The sequence below is a fragment of the Ranitomeya imitator genome, chromosome 5, assembly GCF_032444005.1.
Source record: "Ranitomeya imitator isolate aRanImi1 chromosome 5, aRanImi1.pri, whole genome shotgun sequence".
Taxonomy (NCBI): domain Eukaryota; kingdom Metazoa; phylum Chordata; class Amphibia; order Anura; family Dendrobatidae; genus Ranitomeya; species Ranitomeya imitator.
In genome coordinates this window covers 415,590,229-415,604,388 of record NC_091286.1, presented here as the reverse complement: position 1 = coordinate 415,604,388, position 14,160 = coordinate 415,590,229, and the positions used below count along the sequence as shown (strand labels likewise).

The following is a 14,160-nucleotide window of genomic DNA, read 5'->3' as shown; positions in this document are numbered from 1 at the left end:
GACACCGCAAAGGCTCCAAGAAAAACCCACAACGTTTAGCATAATCCAAATCCATCAGATTCAGGGCAGCGCCTGAATCCACAAACGCCATGACAGAAAACGACGACAAAGAGCATATCAAGGTAATGGACAGAAGGAATTTGGACTGTACAGTACCAATGACGGCAGACCTAGCGGACCGCTTAGTGCGCTTAGGACAATCAGAAATAGCATGAGTGGAATCACCACAGTAGAAACACAGCCCATTCAGACGTCTGTATTCCTGCCGTTCAACTCTGGTCATAGTCCTATCGCACTGCATAGGCTCACGTTTAACCTCAGGCAATACCGCCAAATGGTGCACAGATTTACGCTCGCGCAAGCGTCGACCGATTTGAATGGCCAAAGACAAAGACTCATTCAAACCAGCAGGCATAGGAAAACCCACCATGACATCCTTAAGAGCCTCAGAGAGACCCTTTCTGAACAAAGCTGCCAGCGCAGATTCATTCCACTGAGTGAGTACTGACCATTTCCTAAATTTCTGACAATATACTTCTATATCATCCTGACCCTGGCACAAAGCCAGCAAATTTCTCTCAGCCTGATCCACTGAATTAGGCTCATCGTACAGTAATCCGAGCGCCTGGAAAAACGCATCGACACTACTCAATGCAGGGTCTCCTGGCGCAAGAGAAAATGCCCAGTCTTGAGGGTCGCTGCGCAAAAAAGAAATAATAATCAAAACCTGTTGAATAGGATTACCAGAAGAATGAGGTTTCAAGGCCAGAAATAGCTTACAATTATTTTTGAAACTTAGAAACTTTGTTCTATCTCCAAAAAACAAATCAGGAATAGGAATTCTTGGTTCTAACATAGATTTCCGATCAATAGCATCTTGAATCTTCTGTACATTTAAAACGAGATTATCCATTGAAGAGCACAGACCCTGAATATCCATGTCCACACCTGTGTCCAGAATCACCCAAATGTCTAGGGGAAAAAAAAAAATGAACACAGAGCAGAGAAAAAAAAAAAAAATGATGTCAGAACTTTTTCTTTCCCTCTATTGAGAATCATTAGTTGGCTCCTTGTACTGTTATGTCTGCTAATGAAAGGTGTAATGAAGGCAATCCAGAGACACAGTGTGCCTAGCAATCAGAGCGCACACAGTGATCTGACAAATACCCAAAAACAAAGAACGAGCTCTGAGACGTGGAAACTCTGTAGACTGCACACCTACCTATCCTAAACACAACTAAAAGCGGCTGTGGATTGCGCCTAGCAACTACCTATGCAACTCGGCACAGCCTAAGAAACTAGCTAGCCTGAAGATAGAAAAATAGGCCTGACTTGCCCCCAGAGAAATACCCCAAAGGAAAAGGCAGCCCCCCACATATAATGACTGTGAGCAAGATGAAAAGACAAAACGTAGGGATGAAATAGATTCAGCAAAGTGGGGCCCGATAATCTTAGACAGAGCGAGGATAGTAAAGCGAACTTTGCAGTCTACAAAAAACCCTAAAGCAAAAACCACGCAAAGGGGGCAAAAAAGACCCACCGTGCCGAACTAACGGCACGGCGGTTCACCCTTTGCTTCTCAGAGCTACCAGCAAAACAAAAGACAAGCTGGACAGAAAAAAAGCAACAAAATAGCAAAAAAGCACTTAGCTATACAGAGCAGCAGGTCACAGGAACAAGCAGTAGAAGCTCAGATCCAACACTGGAACATTGACAAGGAGCAGGGATAGCAGCATCAGGCGGAGTTAAGTAACGAAGCAGTTAACGAGCTCACCAGAACACCTGAGGGAAGAAGCTCAGAAGCTGCAGTACCACTTGTGACCACAGGAGTGAATTCAGCCACAGAATTCACAACAGATAATAAAGCGTTGTTTTTCGCCTCGTTTTTTTTTTTTTTTTCCTTACGGTGTTTACTGAAGGGGTTAACTAGTGGGCCAGTTCTATAGGTTGGGTTGTTACGGACGCGGCAATACTAAATATGTGTACTTTTATTGTTTTTTTTTTTTATTGAGATAAAGAAATGTATTTATGGGAATAATATATATATATTTTTTTCATTATTTAGTTTTTTTTTTTTTTGTTTTTTTTTACACATTTGGAAAAAATTTTTTTTACTTTTTTACTTTGTCCCAGGGGAAGGGACATCACAGATCGTTGTTCTGACAGTTTGCACAACACTCTGTCGGATCAACGATCTGACTTGCAGTGCTGCAGGCTTACCAAGTGCCTGCTCTGAGCAGGCACTTGGTAAGGCACCTCCCTCCCTGCAGGACCCAGATGCCGTGGCCATTTTGGATCCGGGCCTGCTACAGGGAGGGAGGTAGGAGACCCTCGCAGCAACGCGATCACATCACGTTGCTGCGGGGGTCTCAGGGAAGCCCGCAGGGAGCCCCCTCCCTGTGCGATGCTTCCCTGCACAGCCAGCACACCGCGATCATGTTTGATCGCGGTGTGCCGGGGGTTAATGTGCCGGGGGCGGTCCGTGACCGCTCTTTGCACATAGTGCCGGATGTCAGCTGCGATACCCAGCTGCGATGTCAGCTGCTGACACCCGGCTGCGCTCGGCCACGCTCCCCCCGTGAGCGCGGCCGATCGCTTATGACATACTATCCCGTCGGTGGGCATACGGGCCCACCTCGACGGGATAGTACGTCATATGTCAGAAAGAGGTTAATATTTAAACAGTAAGAGATGAAAATATTTTTTTTTGTCGAAAATATGCCAAATGTGTCATCTTTAACATTTGGGTTTCTAGAGATCATTTCACTTGCTTAGTGTTCACAATAACAGTAATTTTAGACAGGGGTGCTCACGCTTTTACATGCCACTGTATATGACCCTTGGCTCCATCTAGAGTAAAAATATTCTCTACTTACAATATATACAATTTCAAATTCTGAATATAAGAAACACTCACTTGCATACATAGATATTTCACAACTGTTTCCTGTCACATTATTGTTCCCAACAACAGCAGTAACCAGCAATGTGTAATAATTCCCCGGTGTCAGGCCTTCAATCGTATCAGAAGTTGAAGTCACGGTTTTATTAAAAGTTGGTTCTCCCAGAATTTGGATTTCATAAGAACTTGCGTTTCCATCTGGCTTCGCCCAGCTCAGTGATAAAGAAGTGGTAGTGATGATCCCAGTCATCAGGTTCTTCACTATTTCAGGCTCTGATATAAAACAGAAAATATATAAATACTAACCAACAATGGAATTTATACAGAAATTCCCATGATGAGAATATATTGCAGCTTCTCGTGCTCGTGGTTCAATATTTCATTATGAGGTAAATACTAAAAGACGTCAACTAAAAAGGTCTAATTTCATAGAAATACCCACTTGTATACACAGATATTTCTGTACTCTTTCCCGTCACATTATTCTCCCCAACAACAACAGTAACCAGCAATGTGTAATAATTTCCCGGTGTCAGGCCTTCAATCTTATCAGAAGTTGAAGTCACAGTTTTATTGAAAGTTGGTTCTCCCAGAATTTGGATTTCATAAGAACTTGCATTTCCAACTGGTTTCTCCCAGCTCAAAGAAATAGAGGTGGTGGTGATGATCCCAGCCATTGGGTTCTTCACTACTTCAGGTTCTGGTATAAAACAGAAAATATATAAATACTAACCACCAGTAGAATCTATACAGAAATTCCCATGATGAGAATATATTGCAGCTTCTTGTGGATCAATATTTCATTATGAGGTGAATCCTGAAAGAAGTCAACTAAAAATGTCTAGTTTCATAAAAATACCCACTTGTATACACAAATATTTCTGTACTGTTCCCCATCACATTATTCTCCCCAACAACAGCAGTGACCAGCAATGTGTAATAATTCCCCGGTGTCAGGCCTTCAATCGTATCAGAAGTTGAAGTCACTGATTTATTGAAAGTTGGTTCTCCCAGAATTTGGATTTCATAAGAACTTGCATTTCCATCTGGCTTCGCCCAGCTCAGAGATAAAGAAGTGGTGGTGATGATCCCAGTCATCAGATTCTTAACTACTTCAGGTTCTGGTATAAAACAGAAAATATATAAATACTAACCAATAGTAGAATGCATACAGAAATTCCTGTGATGAGAATATATTGTAGCTTCTCGTGGTTCAATATTTCATTATGAGGTAAATACTGAAAGATGTCAACTAAAAATGTCTAGTTTCATAGAAATACCTACTTGTATACACAGATATTTCTGTACTGTTCCCCGTCACATTATTCTCCCCAACAACAGCAGTAACCAGCAATGTGTAATAATTTCCTGGTGTCAGGCCTTCAATCGTATCAGAAGTCGAAATCACATTTTTATCGAAAGTTGGTTCTCCCAGAATTTGGATTTCATAAGAACTTGCATTTCCATCTGGCTTCGCCCAGCTCAGAGATATAGAAGTGGTGGTGATGATCCCAGTCATCAGGTTCTTCACTACTTCAGGTTCTGGTATAGAACAGAAAATATATAAATACTAGCCAACAGTAGAATTTATACAGAAATTCCCATGATGAGAATATATTGCAGCTTCTCGTGCTCGTGGTTCAATATTTCATTATGAGGTAAATACTTAAAGACGTCAACTAAAAATGTCTAGTTTCATAGAAATACCCACTTGTATACACAGATATTTCTGTACTGTTCCCCGTCACATTATTCTCCCCAACAACAGCAGTAACCAGCAATGTGTAATAATTTCCCGGTGTCAGGCCTTCTATCGTATCAGAAGTTGAAGTCACTGTTTTATTGAAAGTTGGTTCTCCCAGAATTTGGATTTCATAAGAACTTGCATTTCCATCTGGCTTCGCCCAGCTCAGAGCTATAGAAGTGGTGGTGATGATCCCAGTCATCAGGTTCTTCACTACTTCAGGTTCTGGTATAAAACAGAAAATATATAAATACTAACCAAGATTAGAATACATACAGAAATTCCCATGATGAGAATATAGTGCAGCTTCTCGTTGTTCAATATTTCATTATGAGGTAAATACTGAAAGACGTCAACTAAAAATTTGTAGTTTCATAGAAATACCCACTTGTATACACAGATATTTCAGTACTATTCCCCGTCACATTTTTCTCCCCAACCACAGAAGTGACCAGCAATGTGTAATAATTCCCCGGTGTCAGGCCTTCTATCGTATCAGAAGTTGAAATCATGTTTTTATTGAAAGTTGGTTCTCCCAGAATTTGGATTTCATAAGAACTTGCATTTCCATCTGGCTTCGCCCAGCTCAGAGATATAGAAGTGGTGGTGATGATCCCAGTCATCAGGTTCTTTACTACTTTAGGTCCTTTATGAAACACACATATATAAATAATGTCAAATTCTAAGTTCTATAAGAAAGTTTACCTAGTAAGATTGTATTGCAGCTTTTCAGCTTCCAATATTTTATAGTCTGATCAATAAACTTAAATTCAATAATATATGGCTTTTGGTTCCATCGAGGGTAGAAATATTCTGTACATACAATATACAGAATTTCAGTTTCTCAATATAAGAAATACTCACTTGTGTACTCAAATATTTCTGAACTGGCTCCTGTCACATCATTTTCTCCAACAACAGCAGAGACCAGTAATGTGTAATAATTCCCCGGTGTCAGGCTTCCAATTGTTTCAGAAGTTGAAGTCACAGTTTTATTGAAAGTTGGTTCTTCCAGAATCTGGATTTCATAAGAACTTGCATTTCCATCTGGTTTATCCCAGCTCAGAGATATAGAAGTGGTGGTGATGATCCCAGTCATCAGGTTCTTCACTAGATCGGGTTCTGTTATTAAGCAGAAAAGGTAAGAATAATGTGTATTACATTCTCTGATAAAGAAAATTGCCTAGTCAGAATACATCTTAGTTTTCTATGACCCAACAATTTAAAGTTTGCTTAAATAAGGTTACAAAAAGAGAGAAGCCAGCGCTGCTTGTGGTCGGAACGCAATTTGAAAAGCGCAAATGCGCATATTAAATTCTGACTGTATAACAAAATGAGATATTTAGCAAACAATTGATCAATTCTTTGAGCCACCCCGCCACGTCACGGCAATCTCTTGGGGCAGTCCTGCTCTACGATTTTTAGATTTGCTGTGCCATTACGGCCTCCTTAATATGCTGGGAGAAAGACCACATTAGTCCCGCTGTAAGTTTTTTTATGTTTTAGTAACTGTGCCATTACGGCCTACTAAATGTGTTAAAAGCGGGACCATATTGAATGCAAACCGTACCTGTAGCTTTTCCGAATCACTCCCATGGCGCCAGAAAGGGTATGCGACAATAACGGTCGACCACAAGCAGCGCTGGCTTCTCCCCTTTTGTTTTGTATTGGTTTGTGGCTGACCACCACTGTTGCCGTGCGCGCTTGGGTCATTTACGCCATTCTTTCTGTTTTCATTGTGATTGATCTAGGCTGCTGTACACACTTACAGCAGCCCTGCCCTGCCCGGGCTCTGTTTTAATTAGTGTACCTGTGCCTGGGCATGTCTCTCTCTTTAGCCATGGTGCTGGTCAGGCATTGTGGAGGTCAGATCTGAAATGTCCATGCTTAGACCTGGTCGACCGTTATTGTCGCATACCTTTTCTGGCGCCATGGGAGTGATTCGGAAAAGCTACAGGTACGGTTTGCATTCAATATGGTCCTGCTTTTAACACATTTAGGAGGCCGTAATGGCACAGTGAGTAAAACATAAAAAAAGTACAGCGGGACTAACGTGGTCTTTCTCCTAACATATTAAGGAGGCCGTAATGGCACGGCGAATAAAAAAATCGTAGAGCAGGACTGCCCCAAGAGATTGCCGTGACGTGGCGAGGTAGCTCAAAGAATTGATCAATTGTTTGCTAAATATCTCATTTTGATATACAGTCAGAAATTATTATGCGCATTTGCGCTTTTCAAATTGCGTTCTGACCACAAGCAGCGCTTGTTGTTCATTAAGGTTAACATGCATAAAGGTCTCAACTTAAAACTTTACAATTTTTGAATATTCAAGTGACTTGTTTTATGGAGATTAGAAGATGAATCTTAAAGCTTACACTTATTCCCTAACCATATCTCAACTATAGGATAGAGGGTTTGTTTGAGATTTCATGAATTACGACCAAGGAGACTCCTATTGATAGTAAGAACTAGGCTCTGAAATCTTGAGAACTAGTATCTGCAAAACCATATCTAAATGGAGTGGAGGTGCATGTGCTCAACCACAATTTCATTGTCTATGGATCTAATGTAAAAAGCAGACTGAAGCGTGTGGCAATTTTTTACAGTCCCATAGACATTGAATAAACCGGCAATTAAACATGCTCATTTCTTCTCCATTTAGACAAGACTATTCTCAGGAATCCAGAGTCATACACTTTTAGATACTAAGAGTTACAGCAGACTGATCCTCAGCAATCAGTAAGTCATTCCTTATGCGGAAATATATCATTTGTGTGAATATCCATTTAAGTTATATGTTACCTGATATTCAACCATGCTTTCATAAATATCATTTTATGGGATATCAAACCAAATCTGACTGTCTATTGTCTCATAGCATGCCACTGCAAGGTGCTGTGGTAGCTATGCTCGTTCAGTATGCCTTCAATTTTGAATAAATCCCCAATCAGTGTCACCAGAAAAGCACCCCCACACCATCACACCTCCTCCATGCTTCACGATGGGAACCAGGCATGTAGAGTCCATCCATTCACCCTTTCTGCGTCTCACAAAGACACGGTGGTTGGAACCAAAGATCTCAAATTTGGACTCATCAGACCAAAGCACAGATTTCAACTGGTTTAATGTCCATTCCTTGTGTTCTTTAGCCCAAACAAGTCTCTTCTGCTTGTTGCGTTTCCTTAGCAGTGGTTTCCTAGCAGCTATTTTACCATGAAGGTCTTCTGCACAAAGTCTCCTCTTAACAGTTGTTGAAGAGATGTGTCTGCTGCTAGAACTCTGTGTGGCATTGACCTGGTCTCTAATCTGAGCTGCTGTTAACCTGCGATTTCTGAGGCTGGTGACTCGGATAAACTTATCCTCAGAAGCAGAAGTGACTCTTGGTCTTCCTTTCCTGGGGCAGTCCTCATGTGAGCCAGTTTCTTTGTAGCGCTAGATGGTTTTTGAAACTGCACTTGGGGACACTTTCAAAGTTTTCCCAATTTTTCGGACTGACTGACCTTCATTTCTCAAGGTAATGATGGCCACTCGTTTTTCTTTACTTAGCTGCTTTTTTCTTGCCATAATACAAATTCTAACGGTCTATTCAGTAGGACTATCAGTTGTGTATCCACCAGACTTCTGCTCAACACCACTGATGGTCCCAACCCCATTTAAAAGGCAAGAAATCCCACTTATTAAACCTGACAGGGCACACCTGTGAAGTGAAAACCATTTCCAGTGACTACCTCTTGAATCTCATTAAGAGAATGCCAAGGGTGTGCAAAGCAGTCATCAAAGCAAAAGGTGACTACTTTGAAGAACCTAGAATATAAGACATATTGTCAGTTGTTTCACACTTTTTTGTTAAGTTTATAATTCCACATGTGTTAATTCATAGTTTTGATGCCTTCAGTGTGAATTTACAATTTTCATAGTCATGAAAATACAGAAAAATCTTTAAATGAGAAGGTGTGTCCAAACATTTGGTCTGTACTGTATATATCTGCAAAATATTTATCCCCTTGAAGAACAGAAAAAAGAAAATAAAAAAGGACCATATATAATCCAAATGAATACCACTGCGTGACTCAGTAATGAAACATTACCTCATTACATTTATTTAGGCCATTAGGAGATCTAGTGCCTAAATAATAAATCCAGAAAGCTTTCCTAGTTAGAAGCTGTTGAATTAATTACCTCTATGCTATAGGCACAAAGAGAAATTATACTCCTCGAATGGCTGTCTATGAAATGTTTCGCTACTGAAGATAAATTTCTATTATCACTAGATAGTTCCAAAATATCACGTAAATGCTCTGAAATGAGGCATTTCAGTTTGCGAGTCGTGCAGCCTATGTATGATTTTGAACAAGACAAGCAATCAGTTTTATAAACCACGTTAGTGGAATTGCAATTAATAAAATTTTTAATGAAAAACTTTCTTGTATTATTATAGCTGGTAAATGTTTTGACATTGGTAGTTTGTCTACACGTGGTACAACCAGTTCTTCCACATTTGAAAAAAACCATACATGTGAGCCATGTTCTATTTTTCTTATCAGATGTATAAAAACTGGGGCATATCATATTGCCAATAGTAGGCACCCTCCTGGCAACTATATTGCATCAAGACTGTAATATTTTGCCTAGAGTATCATCTTCTCCAAGATTGGGCAAATATTTGGTGACAATTTGTTTAATTTCACGAAATTGGGGACTATACTAAAGGCACAAAAAAGGCACGAGAAGAATCAAGTAAATCAATCCTTTTTTTTAGAAACATAATTGTGTGCCCTAGTCAATGTCCAATCTGGATAATTCTTTTTTTTTTAATTTCTGAGAACAATGAGCAAATTCATCTGCCAAATTATGAACATTATTACAGTTCCACTTAATGCAAACAAATTCACCAACCGGTATGGATTTAATAGTATGTCTAGGGTGACTGCTCGATGCATGTAATTTTGTATTCCCGGTAAATGGTTTGGAAAACGTCTTAGTTGAAATTATTTCACCAGATTTACACTGCAAACTAAGGTCCAAAAAAATAAATACTTTTAGGATCACTAACAATGGTAAATTTAAGATTAAATTCATTGGTATTAATATACTGGACAAAATCAAGTATGGTAGATACATCGCCCTGCCATATGATGAGCGTGTCGTCGATGTATCTACTATATCACACAAGCTGCGAGCTGTAAATATTCAGATCTGAATACAAACAACTATTGTTAGGGCTAGCGGAACGCACCGAGTAGAAATAGATATTTATTATTAATGGTGCGTTCGCAGCCCGGGGTCCACCGTGCAGGAAGAACCTGCTGCTAGTGAATGGTGGCACAATATGGCGGTGTAGACTAGCTCTGTTACCTCACAGTGCAGCCGCGAGAGGAAAGCACTGCGCCCTGTTAGCCTCACAGGAGCACAAGCTTACTGCCAAGCTGATAGCAGTCTGTGGTTAAGCAACACGCAAACTCCTCACCGGAGAAGCCGGTATTCTAGGGGCTTATTTCAGCCGGGTCCCTGAACACACTCATACAATCTCCTCACCGGAGGTGCCGGTATTCTAGGGGCTTATTTCAGCCGGGTCCCTGAACACACTTATGCTAACCACACTGGCGCAAAGCACATATGACTTGATACTAGCGCATGGCCGTGCGGTCATGCGCAGTTTATATAGCTGCAACACAGGAAGTGGCTATAGAACTTTTGCCCTTCCAAGACCTGCCAAGAGGACCAATGGAATGTGCCGCAGAGCCTGAGCACATGACCCTCGATCTCCAACGGGAGATCTTGCCCTGGGCATGCTCAGTGTGTGCAGATAAGGACTTAGTCCCAGAGAAGTCCGCTCGCTGCTGACCAGTATAGGCTTTAAAGGCAGAAGCTGGAGAAGCAGCAGTAACTCTTCTCACAGAGTCAGACTGAGCGAGACGCTGGGATCGACGTCCCTGCTAAGCAGACTCCACTGCGGCTGGAGGAGAATGGGGGACCGCAGCGGAGATGGATCGAGATTCCCCCTGTGCAGCAGAGGAAACTCGACTCCTAACAACTATATTCTCAGAAAGACATTACAAAGATTTGCCAGAGATGGCAAGAATTTGACACCCATGGCCACTCCAGACCGTTGTAAAAAAATTGTGTGTCTTTCTGGATTTATTATTTAGGCACTAGATCTCCTAATAGCCTAAATAAAAAAATGAGGTAATGTCTCATTACTGAGGCACGCAGTGGTATTCATTTGGATTATACTGTATATGGTCCTTTTTTTTCTTGTTTCTGTTCTTCAAGGGGATACAAATTTTGCAGATATACAGTATGTCTTTATATTTTTATATTTCATAGAGAGATAGATAGAAGATTAGCCAGTAATTTATTTGTCGACTTCTGTAAAATCACTGCAGGAGCCGACAGGATAGAAGAGATGGATTACATAGAGTAAATATTTATAGAATAGGTAGATATATAGATGTCAGTGACAAATACAGTTAGTACAGTGTGTGCAAATTACTGGACATGTATTTAATTAATAAAAGATAATGTTATGAAAAAAATGGCATTGCGCAATTTCCAAAACCAGCAGAGGGAAAGCCAGGGACTGGGGGCAGATGTTTATAGCCTGGGAAGGGGGTAATACCCATGGAGCTTCCCCGGCTATTAATGTCAGCTCACAGCTGTATACTTAGCTTTTACTGGCTATTAAAATGGGGACACCAAAAAAATGATGTGGGGTCCACCATAATAAATAACCAGCAAAGGCTATGAAGACAGCTGCGGGCTGATATTAATAGCCTAGGAAGGTACCATGGATATTGCCCCCCCCCCCGGCTAAAAACATCAGCACTCAGCCTCCCCAGAAAATGCACCAATTCTGGCCCTTAGCCTCACCCTTCCCACTTGCCCTGTAGCGGTGGCAAGATTGCCATAGAGGAACGCTGAAACGCACGTTGGGGCGAGTGGCAGCGCGGTTCCCACAGGTAATTTCATTGGATAGTTCACATTAGCTCCATGCACTAAGTTACCTCTTATTACTAGCATGATAATTTTGTTTGGGTGATCTTTGTACTTTAGGCTTTTTATTCTTACAGACCCACTTGCTCATATGGTGGTTTAGTGCTGCTATATATTTTTTTCATTATGCACTATGCATTTGCACGGTTTGGAGCTAATTATGTGACTGCTCATTTGTGTACATTTTTGTTATACTGTGTACCTGTGGGGCATTGCGTTGCCATCTTCTTGGTGAATTTTTTGTCATCTATGTCATCCCTCTCTACGCGTTGTGATTTTATTGGCTATTTAATAAAGAATTTAGTTTTGTACTTTGGTTCTTGTGGTGCTGTTTCTCTATAGGATTTCTGGTTGAGCCCTCGCTATTTAAAAAAAAAAAAATCTTTTATTAATTAAATACATGTACAGTAAGCTGCACACATTGTACTAATTGTATTTATCACTGACATCTGTATATCTACCTATTCTACTTGTTTTTACTGCATGTATTCCATCTCTTCTATCCTGTCGGCTCCTGCAGTGATTTTATAGAACACGGCAGATGAATTACCAGCTTTTCTTCTATCTATGTATCTATGTAATATAAATACATATATACAGTATGTGTCACTGACATCTATATACCTATGTATTCTAGGCGTATATACCTATTCTATCTATTCTATTCTACTCTGTCACTGTGATGTTACTGTATGCGGCACATGAATTGCCGCTTTTCAGAGGACACCGGTGCGTAAAGATCAAACAGCACTGGCATCATCCGAGTGCTGTGCGATTTTTTTCTCGCACCCATAGGCTTGCATTGGCGAGGCTCGGCCGAGTCTCGCTGACAGTTGCAGTATGCTGTGATTTTACATGCATGCTGAATAAGCCTGAGAAAGTAAACGGTGATGTGAACTGCCCCATAGATTAACACTGGTCCGAGTGCTATGCAATGTTTTCTCGCACAGCACTCGTCCATATTCTACAGTAGTGTGACCCCGGCCTAATGCATGGGATAAGCAGGGGACCGACCTTGCAATAACACAGGTGCTTGTGAAATAGCATGAACAGCATAGCAGGAAAAAGTCAAGGAAAAAACGCACTCAATGTCCTTTAAGGGGTGTACACAGGGACCTGTTGAAGCACCAGTTAGTGAGAAATGGCTGTCATACTGCAAGAATTCCATTCACCCCTGAAAACTCTGTGTTATAATTTTCCAATCAAGAAGAAATGTTTTAAAGGACGGTGAGTGCGTTTTTCCTCTACTTTTTCCTACCCCACAAATGACTCCATTTGGGAAACTACACCTCTTGATGAATTCATCTAGGTGTGTTGTGAGAATTTGTAACCCTCAGGCGACTCACAGAATTGTATAACATCGGGTAGAGTCAATGGGAAATTACCATTGTTTCCACTATATTATCGCTGTAGCACCAAGTTTTTAATTTTCATAAGGGATAAAAGGAGAAAATGAATGGTACAATCTGTTACACAATTTCTACTAAGCATGCCAATACTCCATATGTGGTCATAAATAGTGTTGAGCATTCCGATACCACAAGTATTGGGTATCGGCCGATATTTGCGGTATCGGAAATCCGATACCGAGTTCCGATATTTTTGCAATATCGGGAATCGGTATCGGGATTAAGATTCATGTGTAAAATAAAGAATAAAAATAAAAAATATTGATATACTCACCCTCGGACGCGCCCTGGTTGGGCGCTCATTCTTAGGAAGGGAATCATGGCGGTTGCAGCGGTTACAACCAGGGCACGTCCGAGGGTAAGTATATCAATATTTTTTATTTTTATTCTTTATTTTACACATGAATATGGATCCCAGGGCCTGAAGGAGAGTTTCCTCTCCTTCAGACCCTGGGAACCATAGAGGATACCTTCCGATATTTGTGTCCCATTGACTTGTATTGGTATCGGATATCGGTATCGGCGATATCCGATATTTTTTGGATATCGGCCGATACCATCCGATACCGATACTTTCAAATATCGGACGGTATCGCTCAACACTAGTCATAAACTACTTTTGAGGCACAATGCATAGCTCAGAAGGGAAGGAGCGCCATATTGGAGTTCAGAATTTGCTGGGATGGTTTGAGGGTTCCCTGTCACATTGGCAGAGCCCCTGAGGTGCCTGAACAGCAGAACCCTTCCAGACGTGACCCCTTTTACAAATTACAGCCCCCAATGAATTCACCTAGGGGTGCAGTGAACATGTTGACACTACATGTGCCTTACAGAATTTTATACCAATAGGTGGTAAAATAGGAGAAATCATATATTTACCACTAAATGGTTGTTAAATTTTTAGAAAGGCTAATAAGAAAAAATGGACCACACAGTTTGTTGTGCAATTTCTCCTGAATCTGACAATACACCACATGTAATCAAGAAATACTTTTCGGGCACAATGGAGAGCTGAGAATGAAAGAAGCGCCATATTGTAGTGCAGATTTTGCCACAACCCACTGTAAAAACACCTAATGAGCCAGAACAGCAGAACCCCCCCATAAGTGATT

The 14,160-nt window shown here is 40.9% G+C and overlaps 2 protein-coding genes across 3 annotated transcripts in view; both read right to left on the bottom strand.

Moving 5' to 3' along the window:
* LOC138638064 (tenascin-X-like) overlaps nucleotides 1–4,441 on the bottom strand; it is a 366,072-nt gene extending 361,631 nt beyond the window's left edge. For both annotated transcript variants that reach the window (XM_069727035.1, XM_069727036.1), the window contains exons 1-4: nucleotides 4,187–4,441; nucleotides 3,766–4,023; nucleotides 3,345–3,602; nucleotides 2,918–3,175 (exon numbers count right to left, since the gene is read on the bottom strand). In XM_069727035.1, coding sequence (XP_069583136.1) covers nucleotides 2,918–3,175; nucleotides 3,345–3,602; nucleotides 3,766–4,023; nucleotides 4,187–4,421 — 1,009 coding nt within the window. In that variant the 5' untranslated portion in view covers nucleotides 4,422–4,441. The remainder of the gene's footprint in view (nucleotides 1–2,917; nucleotides 3,176–3,344; nucleotides 3,603–3,765; nucleotides 4,024–4,186) is intronic.
* A 140-nt stretch (nucleotides 4,442–4,581) lies between these two features.
* Nucleotides 4,582–14,160, bottom strand: part of LOC138637787 (receptor-type tyrosine-protein phosphatase beta-like) — a 109,099-nt gene continuing 99,520 nt past the window's right edge. Inside the window, exons 18-19 of the mRNA XM_069726709.1 lie at nucleotides 5,511–5,768; nucleotides 4,582–4,871 (exon numbers count right to left, since the gene is read on the bottom strand). Coding sequence (XP_069582810.1) covers nucleotides 4,582–4,871; nucleotides 5,511–5,768 — 548 coding nt within the window. The remainder of the gene's footprint in view (nucleotides 4,872–5,510; nucleotides 5,769–14,160) is intronic.